We start from the raw sequence: 17763 nt of genomic DNA, 5'->3' as shown, positions 1-17763 counted from the left end.
TATCTAGTATAGCTGAACATATTTTTGAGGAGAATCCATTTTCATTTTCCTTTCATATCTACTACAACGTCTGGCTTCACATTAATAACTGGCCACATTAATAAAGGCATTAAATGAGTGTAAAATCTTTTATTCTTTATTCAAGTCCTAGTGTTATTCAATGTTCTTCATGGAGCACTTTTCAGAATATCTTTTAATGGGTGGGGACATTTCCATGATCAGGGCTGTTGTTTATCAATGATAATTGTACCACTATTGGAAAAGCCCAATGTTAGAAAGTCCTTTCCTTGAGATTTAATTGAAGCACAGGAAACCAGGGAAGCTGCAGATTGCTTTATGATAAGATATTTACACAGAATTCTTAATCATCTTGTAACTAAACTAATTTAAAAATGCCACATTCCACTCATTTTCCTTTGGAAAAAAATACTGTATATTGCGAAGCAAATTTGATTTTATCTGAATGAATGAAAAGTAGCAGGAAAGCTTTCCAGAAGAATTTCTCCACAACCATCACTTTGCTTATTCTCAGAAGTCCACTTCCAAATGTCTTAACAAATTTTCATGAATTTACCTGAGCAACACTCCTCAAAGAAAGGTTGGTCACATTATGTTAAGCACTTTGGTTAACCCTTAGAGGATTATTTGTTTCTTGTGGGGGACAGTGTTAAACCTAAAATAAGGCTTACATGATACAAAATATAAGAAATTGATAGTATAATTTTGGGGGGCTGTTGTGGCCATAGAAAGAGTATTAATATGCTACTTGTAGCTCATCAGTAACATTTGCCATTCATTTATTGTTCAAATAAACCAAGGAAAAAGGGATAGTACCAAGATGCAATATCTGGGCCACTTACTTCTGAGCTGGCATTCACAAATGCTATTTTGGGCTTATAGTTTCAATCTGATCTTCTTTCAAGCCACTTTGGATTCAATTTATTTGCTTTGCTGAATCTGTAAATGTAATATTTAATTGGTCAAATAGCACTCTGGTCCAAAAACATCTATAAGATCTAACCAGGTGAATATAGCTTTGTGTGCATCCAGTCACTGCATCACATTAGTTTCCTTTGTTTGCATATTTACCTGGAGATAATAATCTCCAGTCTTATGCAGAGGCAGTGGCTGGATGCTTAATGTATATCTTCCGACTGATACGAACATCAGATTGAAAATGTGCTTCCTCTGGTATTTGACATTTCGAAGAGTCTAAAAAAATCAGGCTAAACAAATGGTGGAATCTTTCAGTCATTCAATAATTTAGATTTTATTGAATATGTTCCCTTCTTTCCTCTGACACTCTGGCTTTGCTAATTAGGAAAAATAAGATAGGTTTGCTGTGAGCAAGGATAATAACTGGCAAGGCCCCCCATTTATTAAGTCACTTTCCGTGGGTGGAGAATTGATTGGTGGCTGTGAGTGGCATGCTGGCTAGACCTGCAGTGACTTGAAGAGTCATTATGATCTGCAGAAGAGCCCTAGCTAGAGATTTGTATTGATAAGGTGTCACTTGTTTTGCACTGGTCTTGAGGCATTAACCCCTCTTGCTTTGTCTCTGTTTCCAGAGGTGAAAATCTCCCCAATAACTTCCCAATTCAAGTGTGAAACAACATAAGGGGCTGGCATATTCCCAAATAAAAGGCTAATGCCCCAAAGCAGTGTACTTTAACGGGGGCTATCAGGACCATGCATTTTGGCCATATCCATACATTTTGCTATAACATCTGAGTTAGCATAAAGTCTTCTCTAATTAATTAATTTAATTCTTCCAATTTTAAATTATTTTAGTTCCCTTTTTTTTTTACTTTTTATCAGATTGTAAATTGCCCAGAATTTCTGTATCAGTCAGATGGACAGCATAGAAAATAAATAAATAAATAAATAAATAAATAAATAAATAAATAAATAAATAAATAAATAAATAAATAAATAAAGACTCAAACCCTGTTAATGTCAATTGTAAACCTTAGTTTATGACTTAATGTTCTACCACATGAACCTGACTAAATATCTGATTTTAATCATATCTTATTTGCCATTATTGAACTAGATGCTAAGTAGTTATTAATGCCTAAGACAGAACACCTGCTTCCTCAGGCCAGTCCTATCATTAGGCAGAATAAGAAATGTGATTGGATGAAACTTTTATAAGTAGTGGCCTTCATGTACTCTGGCTGTTCCTCTCTGTTACAAGATACATCTGAGTGTGGTCTATAGTGACTGGAAATATCCAACAGAAAAAGAATCATGGTTTTCTTCATGGTTTTATTGAATAGACGGTAATGGTTGGTATCACACCCTATAGGCCAGGGGTCTTCAAACTTGGCCCTTTTATGACTTGTGGACTTCGACTCCCAGAATTCCTCAGCCAGTGTGCCTGGCTGAGGAATTCTGGGAGTTGAAGTCCACAAGTCATAAAAGGGCCAAGTTTGAAGAACCCTGCTATAGGCTAAACAGAAAATGGCTTACAAGGAATAATAACTACTTAACCCAAATCAATTAAACCTTATTATTGCACAGCATGTTGCATAACCAGATGAAATTTTCTGGGCCTCCTAAATTAGTCTATCTCTTCACCTATCAGACATCCTTTACCTGATCACCAATGTTGATCTACAGTCCAGCCACTCTTGCACTTAGTTTCTATATGTGGTTTGGGGAAAGGGCACCATCCTGTTCTTTGACTTGAGCTGCTAAAGATCTTGGCAAAATGTTCTTCAGGAAGCAAAATAATGGAAACATGTATGTATTGTCTATTATTGTAATGTCCCTTTTCTCCCAAGAGGGTCTATTCTTTAGTACCAGAAGCTTTGCCTTCATATAGTGCAGCCTTCCCTAGGCTGAGATTTAAAATGTGTCCAGTCTACGAATCCCAACACTTTGGTCTGCTAAAGGGCATGGTAAGAATTGTTTGGTTGACATCTAGCCTGTTATCTGGAAGTCCAAGGTGGCATACAAGTAAGGTTTTCCTTATTTAATCCCCCTAATAATAACAGCGAAAGGTTGGGCTAAAGGAGAAAGTATCACAACCATCAAAAGATCCCCTGATTAAATGGGAATGGAACCAGGTTCCCTTTGTTCCAAGTTCTATGTTTTAACCATTGGTGCTTCTCTAGAGTAGAGAAGGCTGGCTTACTGCATCTGCAGATTAAATGATGGAGTAGAGTGGGAGGAACAAAATGATGGAGTAGCTTACATTAGCCAATGAAGCATATGGCTGTTCAGTTCAACATTAAGTAGAGATTGTTCCTAGTTTGCTCTACAATGTTTCTCTCCAATGGCATTATGCACTCTCATTGTTCCAATCAGCAGTGGCTGTGTTACCATGAGAGCTAGAAATATTGTGCATATGTGTTTATTTTTTTTAATTTTAATTCCATTTATATCCCGCCCTTCTCCGAAGACTCAGGGCGGCTTACAAGCTTAGCAGTAGCCTTCATTCTATGTATATGCCTGCTTATTAGGGCTTTCACACACACCCCAAGCGGTATTATTACAAAGTCAGCTTAATTGCCCCCAACAATCTGGGTCCTCATTTTACCTACCTCGGAAGGATGGAAGGCTGAGTCAACCTTGAGGCTGGTGGGATGCGAACCTGCACTAATTGCAGGCAGCTGGTGTTACTTAAGGAGGCATTAGCCCACTGCTCCACCAAGGTTCTTTTATGACAGAAGAAGAATAGTATGGAGTTACTAAAACTAGAATAACTACAGATTGGGATAATCTGTATATTGAATCCTCCCAAAAGGAGAAGTAGGAATAAAAAACGGTGTATTTTGTGGCTCTGCAATATTGTATGTGAAAAAATTTATAGTTTTGATCCAGTAACTTAGCTAACTTTTATCACATAATCAGAGATATTCATTCCATTTGGCATTACAGGAAAAATATGGTTTGCTAAGTATCTTGAGATGTTTACACACTCTTGTATGAGTCTCTGTGATAACAAAACTTTCAGTCAATATGATTAAACCAACCATGATCCCACATATTTGGAACTAGGGGCTATGATTTTGTATCATGGCATCCAAGGGAGGCAAACCTTTGCCCTCTTTCAGTAAATGAGCATTGTCTGTGTTCTACACCTTAGGCAAACTATAGCATCCATATTGCATTAACTAAGTTCTTATGAAATGAAAAGTAATCTTGCAGGATATTATTTCAATCAGAGGAGTGACATGGGTAGGGGATGCTTAATTCTTTCCTTACTGACCACTTTCCGGTAAGGAAAGTATCTTTTCAACTCTGAATCATCTCTTTGCAGTTGCTTTTCAATCCCATGATGATAACAGATGATTGTACCCTAACAATATTACTTCATTTAAAGTTGTATCAGTCATGGACCAAACAGAGATGCTCATTGTTGGCATCCTGCCTATTGTGTGTTTTGTTTTGTTTTGTACATAATTCGCAATGTAATAGATGTATTTCTGTTCTAAGTACCACACATTTCTTCCCAGGAAATTCCCTGCTGGGGTCAAACATGTCTAAAGTATCATAGAAAGCTATTCATTACACACAATTTTATTTAATATTACTGGCTTCTGGACAATACTCAAGTTTGGCATGAGAAATGCCAGATGCTGTCCAGAAATTAGCCATTTGTTCCCATGTGTCTCTTTTTAGCAGGAGCAAGGGAGGTATAGCCCTCTGAATATTTCTGAATCACAGTTCCCATCAATCCCAGCAGCTTGTCCAAATGGGAGAATGAAGGAACTGGACTTACAACAATAATACAACTTCAGTTGTAGCTGAGGTTGGGAAGGGAATCTGTTACTCTCTTCATTAAAATTGGCTACTATGATTTGAAAGACTTCTTTGTTGGCTTTCAGGAAAAAGTACTGGAGTTAGCCATCCTTTTTCAATCCAACGCCCTAAATATACTTTGGTTACTACCATAACCTCCATGCAGGATTTTGGCAAAGAAATATGTGAAAAATAAACAAATACATCTCAAAGATAATTGAGGAAGATTATATAATAAATGTTGGTTGGTTTGGTCGGAAATGAAATAATGTCTTCTAAGTTTATTTTAGGAATAAGTATAGTTTCATAACTTTCAGTTTACCACTCTGAAATAATAATTTTAAAGGTCTTAAACTGTGGTCTGATATTTTATTAATATACTCCTTATTATTATTATTTTACTAGTGGGGTGTATCTCTTAGATTGGAGGCTTATATTATTTTGAAATGTATTTAGGGAACCATTTGATCATAAACAACTAAAATGTTCTCTTTGTTGTATGTTATTGTTAAATACTTTCAGACATAAGCTGCTTCTATTTAAATATATACATATACATACTGTAGACACATAAACATAAATATACACATACAAATCAAATTCTGTTTGCTTCTGTTTTATATATGCTGGTTAGCCCCTTTTATTTTCCTTTCTACTTTCTTCTCTGTCCCATTATCAACTCTTTCTTTCCTCTTTGAACTATTTGTCTCCAAATTCATTTAGCTTTCTGTCTGGACATTCTTCCTTATAAGGAAGTGGCCAAGTAGGCCCTCAATTGCATTTTAACAGGGGGAAAAAACCCATACCATTCCATTATAGTCTAGTCTACTCTGGGTTTAAATATGCCCCACTTCATAATTTCAATATTTACATTAATTCAGGACCTTGTGGGAATATAACGCATGTTTAGAGAAACATAGCTTTGAGGGTCACCATGCAACCTTGCTGGAGATTCAACAGACCAGAAGAAAATAATATTCTAGTGAATCAAGTAATTTGAAAGGCAGAAATCAATGGTAGCTGACATTTTTATATTTTAAATATAATAATTCCTGGCAGATAATACCCCATGTCTCAGCTGCAATGATCTGGATGATCAGTAGTTGACAGCAATGAGATACAAAAATCACTATCTTTTGCAGCCATCTAGTGATTGTCTGATTTTTAGGTAACCCTGATGACTGATAAAGAAACAGCTGCAGAAGCTGATGTGAAAACATAAACATTGTTTTTTTTAATTGAACATCTTTAGAAAAGAATTTAAGCAAAAGGAGATATAGGTAGTGCTTGACTTACGACCATTCATTCAGTGACTGTATGAAGTTAAGATGGCACTGAAAAAAGTGACTTAAGACTGGTCCTCACACTCATGAACATTACAACATCCTCATAATCACATGATCCAAATTGCACAGGGTCATGTGATTACTATTTGCAATCTGCCTAGCTGGCGTCTAACAAAATCAATGGAGAACCATATGCTTTGCTTAACTGTGGCAAAAAAGGTCATAAAGTTCGATAAGGTCATGTGTTGCCTCACTTAATAAACCCACCACTTAATGACAATTTTTGCAGTCTTTACTGTAGTTATAAGTTGAGGACTACTTGTACTAAATCCTAAAAGAAACAAAGGAATGAAGTGCAGATAAAGAAATGCAAATAGATAGGTGGAAGGGTCTAAAAGATCATAAAAAAATAATGAAATGTCATAAAGCCTGATATTTTATTAATTATTTATAAATTATAATTTTAAGAATTTCCTCACTGTTTTAAATTAAACTAATTAATACAGCATAAATCACAAACTAAATTGATCAACAATAATATATTAAATCAATACTAGAAATCTGATTTTTCATAAAATGGAACCATTATGTACCATTGCTTAATTACATCAATGACCAATCTCATGTCTAGTTTCTAAAATAAACGCATGAATGACAAGCATTCAGGGAACCAGAAAGCCCCACCTTATTCTCTTGTGTGTCTTTTTCAAATTTGAATATAGCTCCAAGAAAGTGATCTCTGTAGATCCTGGTAGATACCAACAGTCATTGCTAAAGTTTAGCTCCAAAATCAAGGCCTCCTGAACCCTGATGAACTATTATTATTATTATGAATCCAGAGCCTGATTCATATGCATTTATCTCTTTCCTTTCCATAATGGAAATCCTGTCTTCTGAATCTAAACTCTACTCTCATGAGTAGGAATTGCATTTCTGAATTGTGTAGGTAATGCTGCTGAGGGAGGCTTCAGAGCTGGGTTAAAATACTGTAAACAAAAAAAGGAGAATTATGATTATTGGTTGTGAGTAAGGACTACTTAATCTGAGGGCAACTCTTCAGAAAATTTTCCCAAGAAATCTCATTAACTATGACATTATGCTTATATAATGATACAATTTGTTTCAATAGGATTTGCAGGCAGATATTTTCATGGAAAGTATACTGTATGAAAATTCTTTATTTCAGACTATATAAACAGCTTTCCACCACTCCATCTTCCTTGTAATAGCAGTTTGGATTGGTTTTTCATAACACCTATTTTGGTCTTGAGGGAAAGTTAAACATGAGTTAAACATGAACCTAATGCATTATAGCATTCTCTCCTTCACTTTCCTTACCAACATCCTCTTTTTCGATTATATCTTTCACCTAACTCCTTCATCCTTGCCCCCAAACTATAATCAGCTTTGAGCATCTATAACTGCATTTGTAAAGTGGCAGCTCCTATTTTCCTGTCATGGCTGTATCGGAGGCAGGGAGCTGTCATTTTTGCTTATGCAGATCTCTAAGTGTGTTATTGGTGTCTCTGTGCCGTAGAGCTGCTGGGTTTGAACTTCAAAGCTCTGCATCCAAGTCAATTGCAGAGAAGAGTACCTAAAGCATCAAGTGATTAAGAAAGACACAAGCAAATCAATTGGGCATCTACATCAGGGCTGAGACAGTCTTCCCAAAGCCTGTAGAAAAATTATTTCTCTTAAAAAAAAAAAGAAATTAACTGTAGGCAAAGAGTGAATATACTCACAGCTTTTTTTAAAAAAATGTTTTTTTTCTGAAAGAAAGTGTTCATTCCCAAGCAGCATTGAGTATTTAATTGGTTTCCCATAAGTATTAGATCCAGTGTAAAATTACTGTTAAATAAGTAATCATGTTTTCTCTTAGTTAGAAATATCTGCTTCTTTAGGATTGTTCCAACAATTTTCTCTCACCAAGATCTTGTTCTTAGCCACTGTCTCCTAAGAACCTATGATATAGTTCTCTTCCTAATTGCTGCAGACTGAACCAGACAAACAGGGGTCATTACTGATTTCTTATCTATATTTGTCAGGAATCAGCCTGAGCCAAACTGATCAAAAGATCAGCCTGAACACAATTGTCAATGCCAGGCTCAGCCCTGAACTATCAGTTGCCATTATTGGCTATATAAAACCTATCACAATTCTGTGCATATAAAAGACAAGTTTAGATATACTTCTATAATCAAAAACCGTATTTTTCCAAGTTATGTGAACTGCACTGGGAACGTTATTTGTACAATAATGAAAATTTGCATCCTGTGGATACAGATTCAGGATTACAACCCATTTAATTTAGTGGATTTAAAAAGAAATTCAGTTTACTCTGCAGTAAATATGGGTAGGATGAGGGTGGATTAGATGAAGTTCATTTATGAAGTACATACGTATTCTGAGTGTTTAAGGATGGTTGCCAGAATATGTAGTGCAATATGTCCAGAGCTCCAAAGCGTGCTGCTGTTCATGGAGGAAGAGTAAATAATATATCCTTTCCTATATGCAAAACTGAAATGCACAAGATGGTTAGGTGATTTGGAATATCACCCAAGAGAACCTTAGAAGCAGACATATATTTAAAGCAAATTAAGCAACTCATGTTTTGTTGCTGTTTGTAATACAAGACTTGACCATAGCTGCAATGCAATGAAATTGCAGCTGAACATTCAAGGGCAAATCTGTAGACCTTTATTTTTCTTTCAGTCTTTTCCAAAAATTCCCTCCAATCTTGAAATTTCTTGATTTTTTTCAAAAAAATAATTATTTTTAAGCAATTATTCAAGAGTTATATTGTGATTCTTGTCTCAAAATGACAGAGAATATTATTGCCAACTTTCAGCAGTAGTGTAGAGGCTTTGGGAATCATAAAAAAGTAAAAGTGCTCCCTATAGTCCAGGGACCTCAAGTTACTCATCTTTCATTTATTACCTTCACATGCTCACCTCCAAAGGCTTCATGTCACTATATATTATTCTTTCTCCAACATGAATTGTCACAACCATGTTTCGAGGGAGGTTAGACCAGGAGAGAATTACCAGACCAATGTAACAATGAGCTTCGTGACTGAAGGAGAACTGGAGTTTCCCTAATCCTAGATCAGTAGTGACAAACCTGTAACATGTATCAAACATGACATGCCATGACATTTTGGGCAGTACACCAACATTCACCAACACTAAACAACAGCTATTCATGAAAGCAAACCCCACTCTTGTGCAATTTTTGGAAGTTGTGGAGGCTGCATTAGAATGTGTGGTCTGTGCGGCCTTTGGGCCCTCTGGAAGTTGTGTAAAAAGGCTTGTATGCCTTGGGGAACAGTGCATGGTGGCCTTTTCAAATGGCAGCAGTGGTGCTAGGGTGGAAGTTGAATGCCATTGTTCAGGGTGGTCTAGTGATAAGGAGAAATAGAATTGTTTCTCTTTGGTTTAGGGGTGGGGGTGACATGCCAGCAGAGTCAGGTTAGGCACTTTCTGAATTTTTGACACACTGAGCCCAAAAGATTTCTCATCACTCTGCTAGATCAACCACCCAGCCTTATAGTTGAATATTATTGCTGCAGAGAGCTTTTTTTAAAAAAACAACTTTGTATGCACACATGCACATACAGTTGGGTTTAACAGAAAAAATTCTGACTGAGAGACTGCTGTCATCTAAAGTCTGAAAGTGATTTTGGGCCAGGCAAGTTTGGGCCTCTTATTTAACTTCACAGAATTGGTATTAAGAGAACGTGGGGGGAATTAACTGAGTTCTTTGAGTAAATTGCAATAAATACTGATGCAACTGTTAATTTCCCTTTTATAAAAGTAGTCAAATAGAGGGGGGAAATGGAAGCTGCATATATGATTAAGCAATATTGGTAGTCCTCAACTTATAATCACAACTGAATTTCTGTTTCTAAGCGAAGTGATTGTTAAGTAAATTGCATCCAGTTTTATGACCTTTTTGCCACAGTTCTCATGCAAATCACTACAATTGATAAGTGAATCATGCAGTTGTTAAGCAAATCCAGCTTCCCCATTCACTTTGCTTCTGGAAGCCAGCTAAGAAAGTCACAAATGATGATCACATGACTCCAGGATGCTGCAACCATCCTAAGGACATGCCCGTTGCCAAGCGCCTGAATTTTGAACTTGTGACTATGGGGATGGGGCAGCAGTATGAGGGCATTAATAAGTCATTTTTTCCAAAGCCATTGTATCTTTGAACTATCACTAAATGAATGCTTTAAAGTTGAAGGCTACCTGTATTTGTGTATCCTTGTATATTCTCCCATAAAGATCCCAGTTATACTCATGTAGGTCTTTATATTTACAATTAGAAATAAGTAGGAAACATATACCCAATGCTTGTCTACATAAGACTAAGATATGCAATCTTTTTTTTAAATAGGAGCCACCTTTAGCCTGAGTAGCATGTCAGGAGCCAGTCTCCAAAGAGTGAAAGGAAACAGGACTGAAAAAATGATGCCAAAACAAAGAGGAACATGAATTAACTGTTCATATGATTCATCCCTGAATATTTCGTAAACTACCCTTTATGCTGCAATAATACTTTCATAGCAACTCTGGGAATCCTTGACTGCATGATCCTTAAGTATGAGACCTTCTATATGCTCAATCTGCTGTTCAGAGTCCCATAGGAAACAAGTCCAGAAGGGAGAAGGGCCAAGACTATGGCCATAAGACAGCTGAAGGAAAGAAGGAGTATAATAACAAAATAAGACAATGGGGAGTTTATCGGGAATATTTGAATTGAATGTTTTGCAAAGTAACAAAATGTATTTGGAAAATCAGTCTGATTTGATTTGGATGTTCCAATAATATTGGGTCAAACTGTTGAATTAAATTGATTCTATTTGGATTGACTTTAAAATGCAAGTGAGTCTCCATGGAAAATACTTGAATCTGATTTATTTGAATTCAAATAAATAACTAGATTGGCATGATTTGTGAAATTGGTTTAAATATCCAGATATTTACACACCCCATTACTAATGCTTATAGGGTGCTAAAGAATAATGGGATCTGAAAAGAAGACCTCATAATCTCTTGTATTACTGAGAACTAGTGTTGGAGCCAAAGTCTACAGCAGGTGTGCCAGATTTATCCACACTGAGGGAGAATCTTGTTTGTTCTACTCAGCTGCTAAGCAGAGGTTTTTCCCAGAGCAGGCAAAAATCAGGGAACTGTTTCTATGGAAAAGATCATCCCACACAGGATCAATTACAAAGCTGTCATCTTTTAGATCCACACTATTTCAAAACAAAACAAAGAGACCAACCAGAGCAAGATTGTATTCTGTGCATGTTTGTCTCTGTATGTGAAAAGGTTGGTTATTTAATAAACCGCTGTTTATCTGGAAAGTGTGAAATAAAATAAATCTTCCTTTGCCCAGCTACAGAATATATCTTTATACTTCTTCAGAGTAGAAAAATGAATATGAATTTATCCCGCTAATTTTAAAACATATTATCAAAATACAAGGAGAGGGCTTCAGAAAATGTACATACAGGGGTTAGTTCTTTCCTGCCATAAATATGGACCCCTTTCAATTAGGCTTTACGGGGATGGATTTTTTTAAAAAAATGCAAGAAGGAAGACAAAATATATCTATTCTCATGAAAAGGGAAATCTGTATCCATTATTCTTAAAATGCAGTTAATAAACGCTTAGATATCTAAGCTCATTGCATAATTGTCAAATCCTTTTGAGCTACAATCTGATGAACAGAGAATTTGGGATGTCAGAAGCTCACAGCCTGCTCAACCACAGCCTGCATTCCTATCTGCCCACGCTCCCCTGTAGTAAGAGAACAATTTCTGCCATCCATAATGGCTGCCTGGATCTGCAGCAGTGCCCCCTTCTCCCCCACCCACCAAGCGCGCAGCCTGAGATCCATACGCCATCTTGAGTTTCCATTTCTCGACACCCCCTCTTCCGGCGTCGGTTCTTCGTCTTTCTGCTCCTCTCTCGGGTCTCGGGCATTACTTTGGCCAACCGTTGCGACTTGAATGCCTCCCAAAATTCTTCCATGCTAGGAAAAATACCCGTGACTTAACAAAGACGCAATATGATTTGTGTCTACGCGCCCGTCTGTGTGCGGGAGTATAACAATATGTTTGTCAGAGAGCTACTGTTTTCGTTACTTCTCTAGTCTTCCCTTTCATAATCCAGTAAACTTTCCCAAACGCCAGACATTTTAAATCACTCTTTTGGTTTTGGTCTCAGAAATTTAGAGTTGCAAATAAGCATATTCGCAGCTGTTTGCTTTCAAGCCAATCCTCCCCACGCAGGAGACTATCCAAAGTCTTTTGTTTCGGTTTGTTTTAACTTGAATTGATCTCAAGAGATCGATATTTTACACGGAAAGTGTTCAAAAAATGGTTTCATGCAAACAATATTTCTTCTTTTCTCCCCTCCCTCCTTTGGTTAATTTAGTATCTTCCAGAATATTTCCATTTTTGAAAAGTTGACTTTTGTCCTGTAATCCTGCAGAAACAGAACTCAAAAGTCTGGACACCATTCTTTTATTAGTATTTCCAGTCTTCTTTCCATTTCCATTTCCTTTTTTAATGAATAGGAAATCCATAGGTAAAGTTAGCAAAAATAAAATATAAAGATTCCAAAAAAAACCTGGTGACATTGGTGCTGTATTGATTATAGTGGTGGTGACAATACATGTTCATTTTAAGAACATTTTTACAAATATTGCCTTTTTTCATTCTACCCTCTTTCTGATTTGCTAGGCATATTGCAGACATATCAAATTGGTCTGGCTCCAGGTGTTTAAATTCTTCTCAAATCTAGAATGTATATCTGTGGTGGGTCTGTGTGTGTGTGTGATCTGTAATTATTCAACCTGCTTTTAAAAAATATTTTCCTTTAACTGTTACAAATATTGTAAAATATCTCTGATATATTGTAAACTTACAGAATTAACTGAAAAAATACCATGTCTTTTTATAAAAAAAATCCCCAAAAATAAAATTTATTTATATTACACTATAATTCTTTAAACACTGCTAAGAATAATATCTGAATGAACTGACAGGATAGAAAGCTAAACTAGATTCTTTCAATGCCTATAAAAACAAGAATGCGGCATTTTAGAGACTATAAAACAATTTATTTAATCTATGAAAATAATGTACAATAAATAGTTTGCATTTTAATATTAAAACATTTAAATAAATAATCTACTTCTAAAAGATAGGGGTAATTTCTTTCTTTTCTTCCTTTCTTTTCTTCCTTCCTTTCTTTCTTAAATTAAGACATTTAAATGTCTTATTTTGGTTCCTGAGAATTTTATTAGGACATTTTCTTCTTGTTCTTGTTTGTTAATATCTACTTTGTCAAAATGCGATGAAATGCTGAAACGCTGGTATGGGAGAAAAAAGAATCTGGTGTTTGAAGTGTTTCAAATTCTAAAGGGCATCTTTTCTTGAGCTAAAAATATGCCCTCCTTACACAATTATTTAATATTTTTAACACCTGGGGCACCTGCTTGACCTCAAATACTCCGTCAAGCATTTGCGAGAGGAATAAAGGAAATCTAAATGTGATTGAAATTCTCTTTGGAAAAAATGACTGAAATAATTTAACGTGATCATTTCACTAAAGAGATATACCTTTTTCTCCAAGGAAACGTTCTTCCCCAAGGAGTACTTTGGAAAAAAATGGGAGTTTCGTGGTTAAAAGGAGGTTAGTAAATTTTGAAATAACTGCATTTAACTGGGTGGTGTGTGCATACACATTGTACTTATAGGGGTTCATCACCCAAGGCAGATAATAAATTGGAGGTTCGGGGTTCGAAAGGCTACTGAAAATTGAAATGGGGCAAATCCAACGCACACAGCGTGCTGGTAAAAAAGTCTAGGTCTTCTAGGCAGAAACTTATAGGGCTATCTGCGCAGCCCTGGAAGCTGGGTGAAAGCTCTCCTGCGGCCTGTGGGCAGGAATTAGCCGAAAGCGCGCTCGGGTCCAACGGCAGCAAAGGGGACCTCTGACTTTCCGGGAACCCGTCGCCCGGCGAGGAGGCAGAACAGGAGGACGAGCAACAAGAGATGGTGCGAGCGTCGGCGATTCCGCCAAGCTCCGCGGCCGTAGCTCTGCCCTGGCTGAGAATCGGGTAAAGCGCTGGGGCACTCCGAGTGTCTCTGCTGTGGTTGCCGGCTGGGTAGGAAGAAGGCGCCTTCCGCTCTCCTCTGCAGGAAGAGCTGCATTGCTTGGCTTCCCCCGTTTTCTGACTGCTGACTTGGTCTTCTTCGGTGTGATCTGCACTGTGCTGCGTTTGTCTCTTGTGCTTCATCCGACGGTTCTGGAACCAGACCTTCACTTGCCTTTCCGTCAAGTCCAGCAAAGCTGCGATTTCCACCCGGCGGGGTCTACAGAGGTATTTGTTAAAATGGAACTCCTTCTCCAACTCCAAGAGCTGCGTGTTGGTATAAGCCGTCCTCAGCCGTCGGGAAGCTTTTTCGCTGTGGTCCAAACACGTGTCTGGAGGAGGAAAACAGCAAAATTACAGAGAGTAATGTAACCGGCTAAACGAATGGTCCCATCTCGGTTTTTTCTTGGCGGGGGTGGGGATGGACACAGGGCTGCGGGAAGGGGATGGGAAAGGGGGAGGGAGAGAACCGTTTTAAATGGTTTGGGCATCTTGCTAATTTTTGTGGGGCACAGATTATTCCTCTATCCCCAGTGCCTGTGTACCCACACAATGTAAAATGCTTTGGTCTTAATGCCAAATGCACACAGGGGCTGGGGGGTGGTGGGTATTATTATTATTATTATTATTATTATTATTATTATTATTATTATTATTATTATTATTATTATTATTATTATTATTATTTTAATCCCATTTATATCCTGCCCTTCTCCGAAGACTCAGGGCGGCTTACAATCTAAGGCACAAATCAATGTGCTTAGCAATATTTATAAATATAAATTATGCATTGTAGAAAAGCTGCCTTCAGCTATAAAGGAATCCACATTCAAGAATGGATGTTTGTTAGCTGTCTCTTTCTTATCTGTTCCTTTGTCCTGTGTTATATGCATGTAAAAGGACAATATTCACAACTAAGTGAAACTAACTCCTTAAGTAAGCAAATAACACAAACTATGAATAAGAAAAATAGAAAGCAGAGAGAGAAAGGCAGGATGTCTTAAAAGATTTATCTCCCTATCACCAACCTAAAAATAAAAAGCCTCAAAAGCTAGCCTCTTCTATCCACTAGCCGAAGGGGGGTGGGATTTTCGACCAGGTCCTTAGATTTTTATCTCCTGCAAAACCCTTTCTTCCTCAGGACATGGAGATGGGTTGATTTTGGAACATTGGACTGGTTGCCTAAAGAAGGGTACTTTGGTGAACTGTAGAGAGAAAAGGAGGAAAAAAGAATTTGGGTTTCCTCTTCTGCTTTCTTAACTGTTCCTCTGTTCCGCCACACTGAAAATAGAAGCAGAGCACTTTATTGCCAATGCCACTCCCCATGCTTCCCAAAACACACAAAATACCTTCCATTCTCATCCCTGGAATCAACTGTCTAAACGCCTCATAGAGAACCTTACAAGAGAGGTAAAAATGTGAAATAGGGGGATTTGAAATGCAGTTACTCAGTTTGGAAGACTGGCTGGGCAGGGGGTGAGAGAAAGAGGAAGGAAGGAAGGAAGGAAGGAAGGAAGGAAGGAAGGAAGGAAGGAAGGAAGGAAGGAAGGAAGGAAGGATTCATCCTAATCTTTCAATAACTGAAATTAGAAATGGGAGACGGATACTCCTTTGCCTCCTTTTCCAAGACTTAATGAGTCTTAAATAGCAGATTTTTTTGTCACTTCCCTCCACCCTGCCAGCCATCCAAATGTTCACCCTCCCCCGCCCCCCCCCCTTTACAGACCTGCAGGAGAAGCCGGGACAAATCCGGGCACAGAAGAGGAGGGAGACAAAGAGGCAGGGACCTGGTTAGCTTTCTTAAAAGATTTCTTCTCTTTCATCCAGGGGAATTCTCCACCCAGAGCAGAAGGCTGGAATGTGATTTTCTGGGCCTGCCCATGCCTTGCTTTCTTTTGGCTCCTTGGCGGCAAAGGCTGGCTGCTGGAACAAGGATGCAAGCCGAGGAGGGTTTGTTCCAAAGGAGGAGGAATTAACGTCGGTGGTTCCTTGATTGATGAAGTTTGAAATGTCTCCAGGACAGCGGGAAGGGACGTCAAACACTCCGCTAGCGATGGCTGGCTGTTTATGAAGCCTATCTCCCTCTCAAATTCAAAATTCATGGCTTTTTCCAGAGGCCCAGTGCAAAAGGAGGGGGCGGGGGATGCGGGTGGGTGGGTGGGTGGGGAAGGAACGCCGGCTCTTTCAGGCCCTTCCAATATTTTATATCCTTTTTAGTGTAAGTATTATTTGCAGTCTCCTCCCCCTTTTCTACCCACCTTTTTATTTTTATTTTTTAATATCTTATATTGCTGATAAAACAGGCGTATGGGGACCTTGCTCTATTAAACTGAGGAGCAGGGATAAATTGCAGCCAATTCCTGATCACATGACCTGGCTAGCCCAATAGCAGGGCCAACCTAGTTGAAAACAGAGGGTTGGGGTTCCCCCTCCCCATCATGGCTAATAATAATAGCAACCATGACAATAATAACAGCAATAATACTCCCACTTGTCATGCTTGAAGATTTCTTGTCCTGATTACAAAATCTAAATCCAGAGGAAGATGCTCCTTAAGGTTGATTGAGGAGGCATAGTGGGCAAGGTGGTGATGGGCAGCTAGTGATGGTTAGAGTTTATATTTTAAGTTTATCTGCCAAATGGATTGGGTGATAGGTCCAATGCAGAAGAAAGAGTGAGGATGGGGAAAGGGGTGTTGAAAGAGCGAAGTATACAGAAGACACTTTTCATTTACCTGAATTAAAAAATTCCAAACTGGCTAATTCAAATCTGTATGAAAGGACTTTGGAAAGTGTTTTGGATAATACATACTATACTAGAGCAGCTACTTAGAGACCTTGGAATGTTTGAGATGATGGGGAAAGATGAATACAGGAAAGTAACTCCTCTCGCCCACAGTTCATCTCTTTTTTCCTCTCAAATGAATATTTTATGGGATCGTCAGCTTAATTTTAAATATCAGCTTCAAATATCAAAACTGGATCTTAAGGATCTATCTAAGAAAGTTTGTAGGCCTCCACACCCCACCCCCTTTTTAAACGTTGCCCACAAACTGAGCAAGTGAAGAGCAGAGATTGAGGGGGAGAGGAAGGTGATCAATCTTTTCTCACCAAAGACTTCTGACAGCCCAGGCTTTGCTCACTTCTTAAAGAACTTGGATGTTTATCAGAATTTCTGAAGGAAGATTTTTTTCACAGATTTGGTAAAGGTACTAAATAAAATAGTTTGAAGGTTTGTGGGTGGGAAATTGAGATGAGTTTAAGAAAGATAAATACCAAAGAGCATATGAAAATCTAGAATGCTTTTTACCATTTGTTTATTCAAGCTCTAACCTCAGAAACACTAGAAAATAGAGCTGGAAAACTTCAGCAGAGGAAAAAGGCAAAATTTAGAATATTTGTCAGTTCAAACATCCATGTGGTATGAAAATCTTAAGTCTAAGAGAAATAATTAAGTAAGGAAAAATGATTTCCAAAAGCCTATGTGGGCAGACTTCAGATGGGTTCTGAAAACTATAATACTGTAAATAATTAGCATTATTGGTAAAAGCAAAAAT

The 17763-nt window shown here is 37.8% G+C and overlaps 1 protein-coding gene across 1 annotated transcript; it reads right to left on the bottom strand.

The window, feature by feature from the left end:
• Nucleotides 1-13859: 13859 nt before the first annotated feature.
• On the bottom strand, nt 13860-16309 carry HOXB2 (homeobox B2; the record flags this gene model as incomplete). The annotated part of the gene is made up of 2 exons (XM_083376487.1): nt 13860-14539; nt 15934-16309. 2 exons carry the CDS (start codon nt 16307-16309, stop codon nt 13860-13862), a joined length of 1056 nt encoding a protein of 351 aa, XP_083232613.1.
• Nucleotides 16310-17763: the final 1454 nt, after the last annotated feature.

Source organism: Vipera ursinii, assembly GCF_947247035.1.
Source record: "Vipera ursinii genome assembly, chromosome: Z".
Lineage (NCBI taxonomy): Eukaryota > Metazoa > Chordata > Lepidosauria > Squamata > Viperidae > Vipera > Vipera ursinii.
The sequence above is the reverse complement of the archived record's forward strand: the minus strand, read 5'-3'. Positions and strand labels throughout refer to the sequence as shown.